General features: G+C 37.4%; 1 protein-coding gene across 1 annotated transcript in view; it reads left to right on the top strand.

Moving 5' to 3' along the window:
* LOC111869857 overlaps window positions 1-18,028 on the top strand; it is a 30,987-nt gene extending 12,959 nt beyond the window's left edge. The window contains exons 9-19 of the mRNA XM_023861690.2: window positions 290-388; window positions 1,182-1,364; window positions 2,951-3,110; window positions 4,720-4,895; window positions 7,596-7,827; window positions 9,422-9,575; window positions 11,314-11,515; window positions 12,625-12,816; window positions 13,325-13,520; window positions 14,546-14,743; window positions 16,189-18,028. Coding sequence (XP_023717458.1) covers window positions 290-388; window positions 1,182-1,364; window positions 2,951-3,110; window positions 4,720-4,895; window positions 7,596-7,827; window positions 9,422-9,575; window positions 11,314-11,515; window positions 12,625-12,816; window positions 13,325-13,520; window positions 14,546-14,743; window positions 16,189-17,678 — 3,282 coding nt within the window. The 3' untranslated portion in view covers window positions 17,679-18,028. The remainder of the gene's footprint in view (window positions 1-289; window positions 389-1,181; window positions 1,365-2,950; window positions 3,111-4,719; window positions 4,896-7,595; window positions 7,828-9,421; window positions 9,576-11,313; window positions 11,516-12,624; window positions 12,817-13,324; window positions 13,521-14,545; window positions 14,744-16,188) is intronic.
* The last annotated feature ends 363 nt before the right edge of the window (window positions 18,029-18,391 follow it).

Genomic DNA, 18,391 nt, shown 5'->3' with positions numbered 1-18,391 from the left:
CTTACCAATCTGAAGTAAAATAGGAAGTTTCTACTACGTGTTTCTTATAATTGCTAGAACTGCATGAATACTAAATTCTGGTCTCTCATTTTTACTTGTTATACAATTTCCATTTTAGAAATTTTGGCTAGTTGACTGACCTCAGTAAATACTTCTGGTGTAGAATCTGTTTAAAAAATTCTTTTAGGGATTTTGTGGATGGCGAGTTTCATGATAAGTTGTGCTAGATGAAAAAAAAGGGATATTTTTCAAAATCTATACATGTTTTTATCTCTGCTTTTTTTTTCAGCAAAATATCAAATGGGAAAAAGAACACCTGTGTTTGCTTGGAAATTTATACTACTGGCTTTTCTTATGTCAGCTAAAAGTCACACGATCAAAGCAAGAGGTAGGGTGCTTATTAACCATTTCAAAGAAATTTATCAGTATTAGGTATGCATGTTAAGTTTCCCTGTGAAAAATGCTTATGATCCCCAGTCTCTAAAATGTCACCAATTAAAGTTAAAACACAGAAGTAAAGGTAAAGATAATGATACACCAGTTAAGACTTACTATGCTTCAAATTCAGCAATCACATTTCTGTCACTAGGATGCTTAGTCTATCTTTCTGTCTGTCTGTATTCCTGTTGCTCCTGCTTGGAGCACAGGGCATCCGTGAAGTGCTTTGTTTCACTTCAGTTTCTTAATCTTAGACAGTTGATAGAACTCCTTGGATGGGGGATCAGTCTGTCGCAAGGTTGCTACCTACACAGGACAGAACAAACACAGACAGATATCCATGCCTTGAATGGGATTTGAACCCACAATCCCAGTGTTTGTGTGGCCAAAGACGTTTCATGCCTTAGACTGTGCGGCCACTGTGATCAGCTGCTTAGTCTAGTCTTTCCAAAAAATGGAGTACAGTTAAAAAAAAGTGAAAACCATTGCTGTATATATACAGATAAGTTATTTTAGTGTAAAAATTCTTTCTTCAGATAGAAATCTATCTAGTTTTGTGATCTTTTTCTCTTTTTAATTATTATTATTGTTATATTTTTTAAGTAGTGAACTGTGTCCTGATGAAATTGGACTGTGAACTTGTTCCAGCATGTTCTTTACTGCTAGTTACGATATCATTAACTTCTTTGAGATGTTGAGCAGTCAGTTTTGGTTGAACTGATTGTGAAATATTTTGGCTTTAGGAAGAGATTTTGAGCTCCAATATAATTCCAACCAAGATGCAGTCCCAGCAACAAGACAATCACGATCCCCTAGAGACATGTGACGTAACACCAGCATATAGGAACCTCTCTCTTGAAAATGAGTCAAAGACACTTGAAACCCTGAACAAAGCTGTAACCTGCTGGACCAATGCACTTCAGAATGTAAGTTAAATGATGTATTGGACATACAGAGATGGAATTGCTACAGATAATGCCCTTCTGGGGTGTGAAACTATGGAGTCCTTATGGTTAATATCATTATATTTTAGAAATTGAAGAATTCTATCTTCCGGGATGTAATGCCATTGATATTCAACGGACTGCACATTGTTATATCCCAGGAGATGGAGCTCTTTATAATAACCACTGTGAGAATCTCAAATCATACATTTTGGAAAATGTATTTTGTGCTTTATGTGAGATCACCATATTTTATCTGAATCATTGCTATTCGTGCACATACATGTTGAGATCTACCAAATGATGAAATTCAGTTGATAGCCTTTGTGCTTAATTGTCAAGGAGTCCCGGTTTAGTTTAGGGCTCATATATCAGATATCCTGATTTTATTATTTAGTGCTTTTTCTCATTCTTTCTAAGAGAATGCTTGGTCAGTACCATAGCATATTCCATATCCATTTATAGTTAGTGCCTTGTAACTTTAGCCGTGCGAATGGTAAATGCTGTTCTGGAGCACGCAAAGCTATACACTTTCTGTGGTGACGTTCAGAGCTACTCCCTGAGCGGAAAACATTGCCTATGGAGACCAGTAGTAGTACTACACAACTGACCACACTCCAAGATGCTACATTCCAAACTGGTAGTACCCATGCTGACGTAAGCTGATAACACTGCTCCTCTAGCCCCGCGAGAGATGGTATGACCCCTCTACCATTGCTAGAGTTCCGAGGAACTAACAGTAGGTCCCACTTGAATTGATCCTACTTTTCAGACATTCGAACAAGCCTTAGGCTTTTTATATAGAGGGATTTTGTTAATTTATTATGTTGTGAAACTTTGTTTCTTTGTCTTTTATGAAGAGGTATCAAGTAAACAAACTCGGACACTACCTGGCTACTACGTGACTGTTTATTTCACTACAGTATGCTAACTCACAGAGCGTAGCACTACTTACTTCAAATCAGTCATACCAACATAACACAATTTGAATCTAAATTTATCCTGTTAACAGATTTCCTAAAACATCTTTGAGGGTATATCACATCTGGAGTAGGTAATCTTTTGGAAGAAAAGTCCTGTATGTTTAACGAGAACTCTGGTGTGGCAAATCTGGTACCACTCTATGTTGAAAGTATAAAAAAAAGAGTAAAAAGTAAAGCTATCCCTGTAACAGGCCGTGAAGGCCCATAGGGTTGTGAGACGTTAAGGGTCCCACATTACCTTGACAATCGGCTCAAAGGTGGCGGTAAGGTTGTCAGCTTTACGCGCCGGCCGCGCTTCACTCCCCAGGAAAATTATTTAATTAACTCCTGGTACTCATTTCTGTTAGAGGCTGAGTAAACCCCAGGGCTAGTGCGGCCAAAAGGATTCAGTCAATTGAAAAAAATCCAATGACTTAATCAAATTTCTAATGATGACATAATGATTTATGTCACTTTCAGATTTTGATGATGCATGCTCAAAGATGTTTCAGACAAAGTACAGCCTCATATAGATTGAAACGTTTGAAGTAACATGGGTGTTGTAGATTCTTGTCAAGACCAAATTTCATAGAGTTGTTACTACAGGGGTTCAGCACTGTTACTGAGAGGGTGGACCCGCTACCCAACATAGAAGTGGCAGCTTCTCTGTATCAACTGTATGGCTATGTTACACAGAAAATGAGGACATGGTGTCTTTATATTAAGTATGCAGAAATCCTGAACAACAAGGAAGCAATGCTTCTTGGTGAGTACTGTCCTGCAGAACTTATGCAACTAATCTGCTGGAATGCGCTATAATGTGGTCTGTGGTGTACTCTTTTGGGACAGCATCATTCCAGTAGCTGTGACAGCATTCATATGAATAGTTGAGTTGTATTCAGTTTGGCTTCTTGTTCTGCATTGTGCATTTTAGCAGACTGCTTTTATAGTTAGTCTGTAATTTACAGGATGGCCTGAAAGTTGCACATATAGGAATTCATATGCACTAGTTCTTGTAGGATTGTAATTGATTTTTAAAATGTTTTTACTAATAGTTTTCTTATTGGATTAATATTGTCACGTGTTGGGTGTATAACGCAACAAATAACTTCACGCCTTACTGGATATAGTGAATTTTATTTCACATTCGCTCTTACAATCACACAATTTACAAGCTCAACATTACTGCCATTGGCAGTATCACAAATACTGTACTGCAATTAACTGGTGACTGACTCGTAACTAGAGAACTCGAGAATTCACTTCGATGGCTGATACGCTTTTAACTCGTTCACTGCTGACTGGAGAACTGTCTACGGCCGCTGATACACTTTAACTGCCTTCGGCGGCTGTGTAGTTCCCTTTTATATTCGCAGTGTCTGCCTGTTACGTAATGGGTACCGCTGTTGCCTGATGCTGTGTTGACACCGGCGTTGCGTGCCTCGTCACAGTAGGAAGTGGTGCCACGTAGCCCGGTGGGAGCTACGTCATCGTGGCCAGAGCTGCCACGTCACTGCTGGGTGAGGGAGGGGTTGTCCTCCATTGCACACATGTCACAATATTTTTACTGAAATAATGCCTTCTTTACAGGATAAATTATGGTGGCAACGTTATTATATGGAAAAGGAATACAGTTGTTATTTATGTATGGAAAATAAGGTGCTTAACATCAATCTGTTGGTCTAGAATTCTGTAAGAACATTTATTATGAGTTAGTAGAAACCATCATATGTTCAAACTTTTATTATGATTTTCCATGTATTAATTAAATTTCCTATGAGACATGACTTTCGGCCTGTCCTGTATAAGGCAAATGGAAAACAAGGCTTTAAATAGTGAACTAAATCTTGTTTCTCATCATACTTTCCGTATTTTAAAACACTTTTAGTTCTAGCACTTCATAAGCTTCTCAAAGGAATTGGTTAGTCCTGCAGCTGTGCCTCTGCATGAAAATCTTGTACCTTATGAAGATTTTCATTTGTGGTGAACATGTAATCATGGATGATAGAAAATCCAGAATGCATGACTGATGAGAAAACACTTTGTACTGTCTCTGACTTCAGGATTAAGAAGTAAGCCAAACAGCGAGCAGTGTTACTCTGCTCGCTTGGATTGCTCCTTGACCCTGAAGGTGGAGGCAGCATATTCCTCTGAAACACTTGGTAAGTTCTACCAGACTACGCATCATCAGATCAGATTCTTCATAGTCACCACACTGAAAATCTCAAATTTCAAACCTTCTTTGTTTGTTTGTTTGTTTCTTTCTTTCTTTGTTGAACAATTCAAATATAGTAATGATGTGAAACTTTAAGGTTATGTATTACATTTGGTTCCCTATATATCACTGTAAAATGTTTCACTGATTGCTTTTGCAGGTCTGTGTCACCTGTTGGAATGGTGTACTTGTGGTATGGCAGAGTGTAAGTTACTGATGGCAGCTGAGAACATCACTGTGTTACTGAAGCTTGAAAGTAATGAAGAGTTTCCTTCTCGGCTTTTGTTCCACAAGTACTGTCTTGCCCGGGGTCGACACTGTCTCAGGAATGAGAAAGTATGAATGTAATATTTTGAATGATCTTAAAATGTCATGATTGTTTTAGTGTATGTATGGATATAGAAATTGATGTAATTTCTTTGTATACAGTAAAACATACGTTTTTATTTATTTATTTATTTTTTCTGTTGATCCATACTGGTACAACCATTGGATATAGAAAAGTCAAAAACAAATACAAGACAGTACAATAATATTAAAAATAAGACATGCAATCATTAAAAGATTTTGTTGAAGAAAAATAAAAATAATTGAACACTGTAAATACTGATACAATGATGTCACTATTACCACCAGAAATATTTATCTAGTTTTATGCATAAAGAATTCATCCACAGTATAAAAAGAATGTTCGTACAAATAATTTTAATGCTTTTTTAAAGCTTTTAATATCACATGCCAAGTCCTTAATATAAGCTGGGAGATGGTTATATATCTTAACGCCTGCATAGGCAGGACTTTTATGAAACATCGTCAAGTGAGTTGTTACTTGAAAAAAAATTAGAATTATTCCTGGTAATAAAATTATAAATTTCAGGATTTTGTGTAAACAATGATTTATTGGTAACCATAAGCAGAACCTAGGAGAATATGTATTGGGATGCTAGAGGTACTATATTTAAAATTTTAAAAAGTTTTCTGCAAGAATCCTTGGGTCTTGCTTCCATTTTTGTTCTAACCATTCGTTTTTGGAGTTTGAAAATATTTGTACTGTTATATATGTTATAACTTACACCCGCCCCCACACGCTTTACTTCCTCACTGTGTAGTGCCTCGGCTAAATTCAGCGGTATGAGTCTTGTATCCCAGGGGTACACGGGTGTTGGCTCGCTTACGTCGTTTCGGATGCAGGCTCGATCGGTTAATCCCTCAGCACAGGTTCCACATGAACACCCTCACTCCCTGGCTTCTACTCCCTCACTACCCCATTACCCCCGCTGCTGCTTTTCGAAACCACGTTCTTACCGCAATCTTGAACCTTCCACCTGGCGGGCTACAAGACCAAGCGCAAGGACCCCTTCCGGTCTCCACGCTTTCTCGAAGCTTCTATCCACAGGTCCTACACCTCCGCAGGCAAGGACAACAGAAGGGATACCTACCCCCCCCAAATTCAATGGACTCACCAACCTCCTTTCTGTCCCTCGCAACAAAAGGCCAGTTCAGAAGACCTTGATCCCTCCGGGGCATCTCATTTCCACAGCCAAACCCAATCGCTATGCACAAACAAATAAGACACCTCCGTGAAGGATGCGTACGGTTACAAACTGAATGAAAATAAGCATGACAGATTATCTTATCTCTTATACTTTCACTGTCATTCCTGTCACGTGTTGGACTGCAGTTTATTGCATGCTAGTGCTTATCCTGTCAAGCGACATACAGTTGCCACTGTGTATGTGTATGACATTTTCTCTTGTATGTGTTCCTCAAATAAAACTGCACAGTGAGGAGCTTCATGACTTTTACTCTTCTCCAAGTATAATTAGAATGATCAAGTCAAGGAGGATGAGATGGTCAGGGCATGTAGCACGAACGGGGGAGACGAATGCATATAGGATATTGGTGGGAAAGCCAGAAGGAAAGAGACCACTGGGAAGACCAAGGCATAGGTGGGTGGACAATATTAAAATGGATCTTAGAGAGATGGGATGGTATGGATTGGATTGATTTGGCTCAGGATATGGACCAGTGGAGGGCTCTTGTGAACACAGTAATGAACCTTCGGGTTACATAAAATGCTGGGAAATTCTCGAGTAGCTGCAGAATTGTCGGCTCCTCCAGAAGGACTCAGCTCCATGAGTAAGTAAGTAATGTGTTCCTCAAATGGAGATAAAGTTTAAGTGTAGTTTGTCAAAACTTTAAGATTTTAAATATGCAGTGATTGTTTTTTTTTTTTACACTTATCCTCATCAATTTCTGTTTCAAATGTAGCATGTTTGGAATCCATTTTTGATGTAAAATGACAGACACAGCAGGTGGGATCCAATTATTGGGGCCATAGCAGTGAATGTCGTAATATAGATATGATTATTTACAAAAGTGTACTTATAAAATGGATTTACATGTGGAAATTCTGATGTCATAACTTACTGTGCATAACATTGGACAGCTGTTTGTATGTAGATATTATGTCAGTGAATGTTATGGGTAGGTGAGCAGTTCAAGCTAATTTCAAGTCACATCATAGCACAGGCTGGACTCAAGCCTAAAACAGGGACTTGGAGATTTAGATAAATTAATAATGTATATTTGTGCTGGACTCACTACATAGATTGAACCATTTGAAGAAAACTGCTTGTAAACATTGGGATTTCTACCCAGAACATCTTGTTTCCATTTTGATTTGTGCAGGTTGTCTCAAGCGGCAATGCTTATAGCTTGTATCCAGGAGATGGCCTTGTTCAAATATGAGCTTGTCCCTGACTATCCTGACTTGGTTCTCCTCAGTTTCTCCAAGTATATGCCAGGATAGTACCTTAAATTATGCCATGTCCTCTTTGTTCAACTTCCTTCTCTATTCATTATATGCTAGCCCAACATTTATTGCTATATAACGTAAGATCTTGACAGCATTGTTAAATAAAGTAAAAGATTTCTAAGTACAAGCAAGAAAGTATAAGACTTACAGCTTAAATTAGAAGTTGCTGATTTTGGACATGTGAATGAAGTCATCATATTTCTAGTTCTTCCTTTCAGTTTATGGAGATTGGTGATTATATGGAGAAATTGGTGGTGTTTACTAAACAAGAAAACATTGAACATTTTGCACAGAGTATACTTCATGTGCAAACGGTATTCCTAATCTCCCAGTGCAAATGCTTGCCACGCCCCCACATCGTGACCTGGCCAAGCAAGAGTGAGATGGATATCTTCAGTGAAGCAACTTCCACATACCGCAAAGCCATGTCTCTCCTCAAGCAAGTCAGAAGTAAGGCTGCACAGTGTAATGCAATTGTAAAGTAAGGACATCACAGTTGATCAGCTGGCATCCATGCTTTCAGTTTGTGAGGTTTTGTGTTCAAATCTTGGCTTAGATATTAATTTCTTATATTTCAGCATCCCGTTGCATTGAGGCATCATCCTTATTACTAAAGCACCCGTCAATAATGTAACAATATTTTTTTTAAATATAGAAGACATCTAAACACGTTTTACATATTTAAGATGTCTTTTGTATTAAAAAAATATTTTTGCAATATTGACAGGCACTTTAATAATAAGGATGATGCTTGGCTTGGAGACTGACTATCCTCACGAGCTTTTTCATGGCTTTCCTCAGTCTCTCCAGACCAATACCAGGATAGTGTGTGAAACTAAGCCAAGACTGCTTTCTTCCACATTTTCTCCACTTCATTATTTATTAGTCCTATCTGCCAATGCTAAATAATCTATGCGACTGAAAGTGTCACTAAGTAAACCAAGAATAAATGACATTGTCTTCATTTTCCTGGTGTTCTTGCTAAATAATCTAAGCTACTGAAAGTGTCACTAAGTAAACCAAGAATAAATGGCATTGTCTTAATTTTCCTGGTGTTCTTACAAGAAAGTGCAAGAAACTTAGCCAGCATTCAGCTTGTGGATAATATAAAGCATGTGAGGGCAGATTGTGAAGTTTTGGGACTTTTTTATTTGTGTGAGTGTGAGTGCAAATGCATGCACATGTTTTAAATGAAATCAAGTCACTTACATATTTACCCCTTCAAAATGATCTCCTGATTCAATGCCTGTGATGCATACCAGATAATTTCTGTCATTTTCTGAAATCTCTTTCCTTTTGGGCGCTTTTCAGTTTGGGGAACCAAAAAATGTCAGTAAGTGAATAATGTTAACAGGGAGTAAGTGGGATATGAGATTTGAGTTTCTTGTGATGGAGACCATGAAGATTACTGTTTTCTGGGAAGTGATGTTGTGTTGTCAGGTATATGCTTACAGAAGTTTTGGCTCTGAAAGTAGAGACAGAGCCAGCAGAAACAAGTGACAAGATGAACTTGTCATTTGCTTCTGCTGCACTCTTGCCTGGCTTACTCTTTTACCCTGAAGATGGAGGTGATACGTTCCTCTGTAAAGGTTAGCTCCCTCTGAACTACATGGCATTACAACTGTGAAAGGTATAAGGTAAAGTTGTCCCTGTGCTTAACTAATTAAGCACTATACCATGAAGACATATGGGGGAGTGGATGTATAGATCTATATTTTTCTTGACTTTGGCACTAGCTGGAGGTGAGTGGTCAGCTTCATGCCCCTGCTGCTTTACACTTGGGGAAAGCGCCTCTGATACCCACTGGGCAGGAGACTGATTGGGCCCCAGAGCCGGTTTGGATGATGTGGAGAAAATTCTTGACCCTAGACTAGTAGTTTCATAAATTCTTACATACCTAGCAGAATATTTGTAAGAAATAAGTCTCTGTGTAGGAGACAATGGCAGTCTTTTCCTTTAGGACTCAATATGAGACTACAGGATTTGTTGTGATTATAGTGTTGCATGAAGTATGTTACTTGCAGTTTGATGTTTATTATTACAGTGACACCAGCAGAGAATGCTCAAGTGTTAAGTTTAATGTTGGAGATATCTCTGTGGTTGGGCCAGTTGACATTGGAACTTTTCTGGCCACGTGAAGCTCGTTGCTTTATGAAAGGAGACCTTATTCTTTCTCAGAAGCTGGGACTGGCTACTAGGTAAGTTTGAAATGCTTATAGCGTTTCGTTTTATAATTCACACACATTTTCTTTGATTTCATGATCTTGTAGGTGTTGTTTATGTGATGAGTAATGGAGATTAATTATCATGGGAAATATTACTGTCTTATTGATCTACATTTAAATATTGAACCATATGCAAGAGAATGCTGCAATACTAAATTTGGGTTTAGAGTCTGTTGAGAAGTTGCAATGTCAAACTTCATCAAAATGTGTAAATATAATATAACAACTTGTTAAATTCAAGACCTGAAATTTGTTTCAGGTGATGATAGTTTAGTCAACTTTGCTTCAGAAGAATTGTGTGAATTAGGGCTTTATTACAAGGCTTCAGTTTTAAATTTCATGAAAATCTGTAACTGAAACATGAACATGTTCCTACTGGAAGTTTTGTGTAAACTGATATTCCTGTTGTCCAATGTCAAGCAGATCTTTCTTAAACTCAGTTCCAATGAGGGTTTCCTCTCTGCCAGTGAAGTGGTTTTTGTTTTTTTAAAGATTAGGCTCTTTTTTTAACTTTAAATTTAAATGTAAACTTGAACCTTAAAACTTTCATAAAAGTTTAAAGTTCAAACCATCTACATAGTGTCCTGTCCATAGAAACAATTCAGTCAGGAAACTAGTGACTATCCATTTGTGCTTTGGCTTTGACCCTCTTTATACTTTTTTAATTATGTTCTTAATATTTTAAAATTCAAAGAAAGTTTTAAGTCATTAATCAGCTGAAAATATCTACACAGGAGTTATTGGAAAGGTACAAGTAACACAGGTCTTTCAACAGACAAGAGGAAGTAAGACCGCTTTCATATGACTGGCTCTTAAATATGGAACTATGAACCCATATATGATAAGAAATATCTACTTTTCAAATTTTGAGTCTTGTCTGCGGTACGGTATTATATTATGGGGAGGGGATAATGAATCTGACAAACTCTTTAAACTGAAAAAAAAAAGTCCTTCAAATTATCGGTGGGGTTAATAATTGAACGTCATGCTGACAATTTTTTAAGGATTATAATATTTTAACATTGGCTGCGCTATACATACTTGAAGTGATATGTTTTATTAAGAAATATAAAGACTGTATGGCAAAAAATTTGGACATCCATAATTACAACATGCATAGAAAACTAAATTTACATGTAAATCATTGCAATACAGTTCTTTTTAAAAAGAGCATAAAAAATATGGGTATCACCTTGTCTAATAAGTTCCCTGAGCAGATAAAATAAAAAAAATTAAGTCTTTTAAGAGGGACTTAAAATCCTTTCTGTTGAAATGTTCCAATTATTCCATTGATGAATTTATGTCCCTTTAATTCTGAAGTGAGTGTGTTATGGTTTTATGTTATGACAAATATCTTGTCCTCACTTAATGCATAAAAAAATGTTGGATGTTGGGTTTCTTTTGGTATTGAATTGTTGAAAGTGGGATGATATATTGTAGGACTGATGTGTATGAAATCTGTAGGTAGTTAAGTTTTATAGTATTGTTGACTCATGTACGATATGTGTGTTATATTAATATGTAGTTATTGACTTGCTCTGTATCCAGAGATCGTATCTCCAAATATGGATTCTTGGAGCAAATAAATTGATTAATTGATTGAATCTGAGTTCTCTAGTCTATGATATTAATGAAATCTCTTCGTGGTTGCCCAACAACATTGCTCTCGACTTATATGTTACATATCAAATTATCCTTATCGTCTCTGTAGGACAGCACAGTTCCTCAATGTATTGGCACAAGTTGATGCGATGTGTTGCAATGCAAATGACTGCCAAGTGAAGCTTCAAGGCATGGAAGGGTTGCTTCAGTTAGAGAGCAGGTTCCAGCCATATGACATTGCCAGCAAGAATCGGAAGATAGATGCAGACTCAGAACGCTGTCATGAATTAGAACAAATGACTCTTGAGAGAGTAAGTGATGTAAAATTTATATTTCAAAGTTTTCTTGTAAAAACAAAACAAACTCTGTGGCTTTAGTCCGCAAGCCAACTATACCGACTGAACGATCACCGCTTGTCTGTGTAGTTAATGCCAACTTTAGCGGATAGAGGGTGTCGTGGTCAGCACAACGAATCCCAATGGCTGTTAATTTCAGTTTTCTAGACCAAAGCCACTACTTTTCTGTTTAAGTAGCTTCTCAGTTATCATCTTGAGGCTGAGTGGACCCTGTTCCAGACCCACTACTTCTCAGAAAATATGGTAGTGCCGGGAATCGAACCCAGGATCTCTGGATCTGTAGCCAGAAACTCTGACCACTAGAACACAGAGGCGGTCATAGTGTAAACTTTCGGAATTTAACTTTATTCTGAGATTAACAAGTTCAGAGTTTCATGTCTGTAGCGAAGAGAAAAAGAAAGCCACAAGCCTTGCCCAGAAAGGAAAAGTAAATTATAAGGAATGTGCCAGGTGTCTTGTGATATTTGAGGCTCTTGTGGCAGTGACTGTGTAGGCTGCAACTCAGTACATGTTATGGGGCAAAGACTGATTTGAATGAATGTAGGGAGAAATGGAACACATATTTTATGCCCAAAACACTTTTTGACATGTGTCAGTGTTTCTGAGATAAATAAAGCAAGTATGCCAGAATTTATATGCTGTGTATACATGTCCTAACCTATTTTATTGAAACAGTGTGTATGGGCAACTGAAATTTTGCACAGAATCATTACTTGACAGGTAGCATTAATGCACACAATCTCATATTAAGTTTCAGCATGATGTCTCGAGTGGTTCCCTTGTAAATTAGAATCAGGCCACCAACCCCCCAGTACCATGTGATTTAAAATCATCTATTCCAGGGTGATAAAGGTTAAAGTCCCAATGTGGTACAGAATATGTGTGAATAAATAACTTTAGAAATAATTTTTTTTGATGTGTACAAATTGCCGCATCTACCTCTATTCTGATTGCTAGTACTTTATAACTAGTTATAAAATGTATAAAAGTGTAATGAGTCAATGCTAAAGGGTTCTGTAATCACAAATAGTGTAAATGTTTCATTACATCAAATTATTTTGCAGTCTGCAAGGATAGCAGAATTCAGGGATATCCCAAAAGTTCCTTGGCGCAATAGAAGTCCATGTGGATCACCTAATCTCCGCAAACTTGTGTTTGTTCTTCCAAGCTTTGTGAAACACCCAACTGACTGCCAGTGTCATATGTGCAACACTCTTGCACTGCAAACTCTGGCGCTGAATGCCGTCTGTATCCAGGTTAGGTATAACGAACGATAACATTTTATAAAAAGAGGCGTTTGTTTCTTGTAAGTTCAAGATTTTACTGCAAGAATTGGTGTATAAGATAAAACTGTGCAGATAAAGGAATCCTAAAATTGCCTCTGGGCATCAAGAAAACTTCCTCATAAGCAGTTTGGAGGTACGTTTCCCCACATTCTTACAGTTTGACACAGAGTTACTGTATTTTGGATTTTGGACATGAAGCATGCCACCTACCGCCACTACATTGTATAGTGATTAATCTATACAGCCTATGGCTTTATTAGATTTATCAAACATTTCAAGGAATGTACACAGAAAGTTCTTCCCAGAAATTCTTGTGTACTATCTCTTCATTTCCCTAATTTATGGGTGTGGGGAAATGCATTTCATTGCATTATTAATTGTATTTGCATCCTGTTTTTAATTCTAATTTTAAACACTTGATTCTGAGTTATCATAATCTGAAATTAACTACCAATAATTTCCACTTCCACGTTGTCAGGCTCAGGTGTACAATATTCAGTCTGAACTAAAGGAAGCGCTGGAGTTCTTTGAGGGTGGACTGCAACTGTGCCAGCAGCTCATTTATAAGCAACTTGAGCTCATCAGAAAACTTAGCTCTGAGGTGCATCAACTTGTGCTGGGTCAGGGAGACTGCAGTGATTGCTTTCTACTTCTGCTTCACCCTCTGAAACTTGGTAATGTTAGCCATGATTCTTCATCTTATCACTGTTTATAGTATGAACCATATATCAAGAATTTGACAGACTTGTTACCAATAAGGGTTCCATCTTTTGGGGTATAACAGAATGTAGTCCATTGAAAGTAAATTGATGTTTTAGAGGAACATTTTACCTCTCCCTTATGGCCTGAAGTGTAAGCCAGGCAAGAAACTAACATGAAGCAGGTTCAGTTTCAACAGACTACATGTTATATCCCAGAAGACAGAACTCTTCATAATCAACGCTGTGAGAACCTCAGATCGTACACAGCGTTATATCCCAGAAGACAGAACTCTTCATAATCACCGCTGTGAGAACGTCGCTATATCCCAGAAGACAGAACTCTTCATAACCACTGCTGTGAGAACCTCAGATCCTACACATTGCTATATCGCAGAAGACAGAACTCTTCATAACCACCGCTGTGAGAACCTCAGATTCTACACTGCGCTATATCCCAGAGCACAGAACTCTTCATAATCACCGTTGTGAGAACCTCAGATCCTACGGAGTGCTATATCCCAGAAGACAGCTGTGAGAACCTCAGACCCTACATAGCGCTATATCCCAGAAGACAGAACTCTTCATAACCACCGCTGTGAGAACCTCAGATCCTACTTATTAACAATAAAATTCCCTTGAACAGATTCTGATGATTGTGTATGCTGTACAGAACTATAAGGCTTATTTTGGACTTTATCCATTGTCTGGTTTTTTGTCTTATATATACCAGACGATGGATAAAGTCCAAAACAAGCCTTATAGTTCTGTACAATAAAAGTCCCATTTAATGTATACTGAAGGAACAATGGATTTAATGGCCTGATTTAAAGAGCTGTCCCATCAGGTGCCTGGAGGGAAAAAATTGTGAAAATTGTTTGTGCGAAACGAAGAGAAGGCAAATTTTAAGGAAACTGGATATTAGAGGAAGTACTTTTCAAAGGGTATTCAGCAGTAATTGAATGAACCCTGTGTAAACAAGTTTTTTGATTGTGTCTCAGGTCGTGTTCAAGTGGCAAGAGGTTATGCAGATTTCTTGGCTGCAAGCAGCTCCTATACCCAAGCTTGGAAACTGAATGCAGAGGCTTTACAAGAGGTAGAGACGTTGAAGCTGGCACATCCGCACCTTGCAGTTGATGTAATGGACCAGGCATTTTGTATTGAACAAGCACAAGCTTCTGCATCAGAGCCAAAGAAATGTAAGTGAATTACTGTATTCTCTTGGAGTATGAAGCAGAGGGCATCATAACATATCTGATGCACTGTCTCATCTGAAAATGTATAGGCTTTTCATTGATGTTCGCAGCTAGGAATTGTTGGTGTTACTGAATTTCTGGGCTTTGTCCATCATCTAATATTCTTAAAGAATATGTTTTTGACTTCTGGGGAAAGGATGGTACGACACCTGCTCAATTGGGTCTGACAGACATAGTTAATCTGTCACACCAGCCACCACACAAATAGCTGTTTGGAAAGAAAATTGCACTCTGTTGCTTGTGTGTCTCTGTTCACCTCACCTCAAATTTTGACATCAGTAATATAGACACCAATTTCCTGATTTTCATGAAACCTGTTATGAACAGTTTACCATTGGAGAAGAGAGCATTGTGATAATTCTTAACTTGCTGTTAACAATATCAGCACAGCTATCCTGCAAAACTGTGAGGGAAGAACTCTAGCACAGAAGAGTACTATGTTCTGTATATTGTTTAGTCTGGTAGAAGTTTACTAATGTTTCAGAGAAGGACATACTGCCTTCTTCTGATCAACGGGTAAGCCAGGCAGGCAAGCAAGCAGCAAGCTTAATACTATGCATCTTGTTGTGTATCATAAACAAGGTACATAAAATGTATACAAAAGTATACAGTGTACACAATATTCTGTATTTAAAACAAAGTAGATGATACCAGACTCAGATGTTGAATTGCATCTAACAGTTTACATCTCATTCTTCAATAGCTTCAGCAACTGAGTCTGGTATCACTGTACGCCTGATGATGACCCAGTATAAGGGTCAAAACGTGTAGCGTCAATAAAAACAAAATGTTGATACAATAGCGTCTACTTCGTTTTAAATACAGATTATTGTTGCGTAGAGTGCATACTTTTATATACATTTTAAGCAGCAAGCTGCTTTGACTGAAGGCAGTGCAAGAACAAATTCTTGTTATAAATAAAAATAAAAACAACAGACAGATAAAGATATGATTTTGAACACATCAGTAAATGTTTACCAGACTACACAGCATCACATCCCAGAAAATAATGCCCTTCATAGTCACTGCCATAACAACCTCAAATCTCACCTCGCGTGTCTTTTCTGAAAGGTACTTGTATGTGTGTCTTGAGTTGTATTGAATGGCTTTGGATGTACCAGGGAATGCAAGGAATTTTGAAGTTTGTGACTGTGTTGTCATGTTGAGAAATTAACAGTAATACAATATTAACTGCAACTTTTGGAACAGTGGATAGTGCAACAGATATCAGAAAGTAGAAAAGGGCCTTCTTTGTTTGTTGATGAATGTAAACCAGTTCAGTGACTGCTTATGGAGCTTGGTTAGCCAAGGAGAGACTGTAATGTTATTCATTTTCTTTCTGTAGCAATTTCATGGTTTTTAATTAGTTTTCTTTCTTCCTTCCCCAGACAAAGAAGAATGTGATCTGAAAGTACAAGAAACACCTAGACAAGTTGTTGATGCAACCATCAAGACACCCTTAAATACCAGTTCATTGTCCCAGTGTGTACGCCTTCCTCTTTCTGTTAGCAATATCAAGAAACACAATCATTCTCCATTTAAAATAAAGCCAAGAAAACTGATCTTACCAGAGATTGAGAATGGTGATCCAGGGAAAGAAAATAAGCGAACAGCAAATGGAAGATCTGTCACAAAAACAAGAATTCGTGCTCATAAACAGAAAGCATCAAAAACAGTGACTTTTTTTGAGGATTCTCCAGCCGTTTCTCAAAGAGAAAAACTTCCAGCTAGCAATTCAGGAGTGGCACAGAAATCAAGTAGAGCTTTGAGAAGTAAAACATCTCAAAAGGAGACCCATTCAAAACATGGGGTATCTGAGCATGAATCACTTTCTAGTGTATGTGAAGTGCTTGAATTCAGGATTGATAGTCCTGGTAACCATTTTGAAATCCATCAGGTTTCTTTTAACAGGAAACAAGAAAATACCTCTGTCAGAAACAAGAAAACTTTGTCTCCAAATGTAATTGTTGATGAAGAGACAAATTTCATATATCTTGGATTGCAAGGATTGGATGTATCCATTAATGACATTAATAATGAAGTGTTTGAAACCACAGAGTCTCAACCTGTTTCAAAACAAGCAGGTCAATTAAATAGAAAGCCAAATACATCAGAAAACTCTTGTAATATCCATGCACCTGAACTGAAAGCTCCTAGATCATTGAGGACATATTCTAGACAGAATAATAAAGCTCAGATGAAGGAGAGAAGCCAAACATTCAAAGAGGTTCTGAATGAAGAAGCAGTTGTAAGGAGACCAAAGGATGATGACTCTATGAGTGAAAAAAATGCTAAGGCTGCTGGGAAACAGGCATGTTCATCAAGGAAAGCTGTCAAGAAAACATCTGATTCTTCACAGGTTGCAAGAAAGACAAGAGGTAGAGGAAAGTCTGATTGTAGTCATGCCTCAGAATCAGATCGATGCAAATCTTCAGAAAAGGAAAATTCAGATGAAGCTTTGATAACACACATGGAAAACCTTGTTTTAGATTCCAGAAAAGACGAATGTAGCAATGCTAATGATGGTGAGAAATTTAATACAAAAAGTAAAACTTACAAAAAAACTAATAAAGTATCACAGTGTCTCTTCACACCATCAAGAAAAGTTGTCAGAAAAGAGCATGATGAAACACTTGTGCCATCATCATCTCCAGATGAACAGCTTGATGTATATGGAAGACAAACCAACAAACAATCAAAGAAGGAATGGAAAGAAAAAGTGATCCCATCATCTGCTTCTGAAGATGAAACACCAAATCTGAAATCAGATATCAGTAATGAAGAAGAAGCAACACTTCTGAGAATCAAGCCAAAAAAAGGAGTTTCATCTTCAAAAAAGAGGCGATTACCAGTGAGACATCGTTTCATTTTAAATTGATGTTGTGAATTCTTGTAAAGCAGAGCATGTGATTTTGAAAAATTTGTAAACACTTTTTATTGTACGTAGTATATGATTGTTTTAATTATGACAATATAGTTTCTCTTATAGTGTGTTAAATGGAGAACTGCAATGCCTTCTTGAGACTAGAAATATTTAAAATAAAACATGTAGCAATTTTCAGACAATTTCTGACCTTGCTGCTTCTAACTATGTGTCAGTTGTATCCCAGAATCTTTTCAATTAACATATTTTGTTTTGTACAAGATTCTTGTGGTTTAGTGATATGTCAGGAAAATTCACCAGACTTTGAAAATTTGTTTGCTACAATAAAATTACACTATAGTAAAACAAGATAATGTGTACCAAATCAACATTATGTGCCATATGTGCCATGTTTACATAATGCATGTACATCTGTGTGCATTCTTTGTCAAAAGTGAATGCATGTATATGCCCATGTTTTATTTCCTGGGCCTCATCAGGTTTATTTGATATTTGGAAGTGGTTATACATGAGTTTTTCATAATGTTGTATTTTAGCATCCTGTTGCACTGATTTTCTTCCATGATATGTATACAGTTGCCGTCTTGTAGTGCACTCAATTTCACCCATTACTTCATGACATGTTTCAGCAACATAGTGCCATCATCAGGTGCCCTAATTACGCTAATCTATTTCATTGCTTTCCTTTATAAAATTATTTAAAAAGT

Source organism: Cryptotermes secundus, unplaced genomic scaffold (assembly GCF_002891405.2).
Source record: "Cryptotermes secundus unplaced genomic scaffold, Csec_1.0 scaffold286, whole genome shotgun sequence".
Classification (NCBI taxonomy): Eukaryota; Metazoa; Arthropoda; class Insecta; order Blattodea; family Kalotermitidae; genus Cryptotermes; species Cryptotermes secundus.
This window is presented reverse-complemented; position numbering and strand designations above follow the sequence as displayed.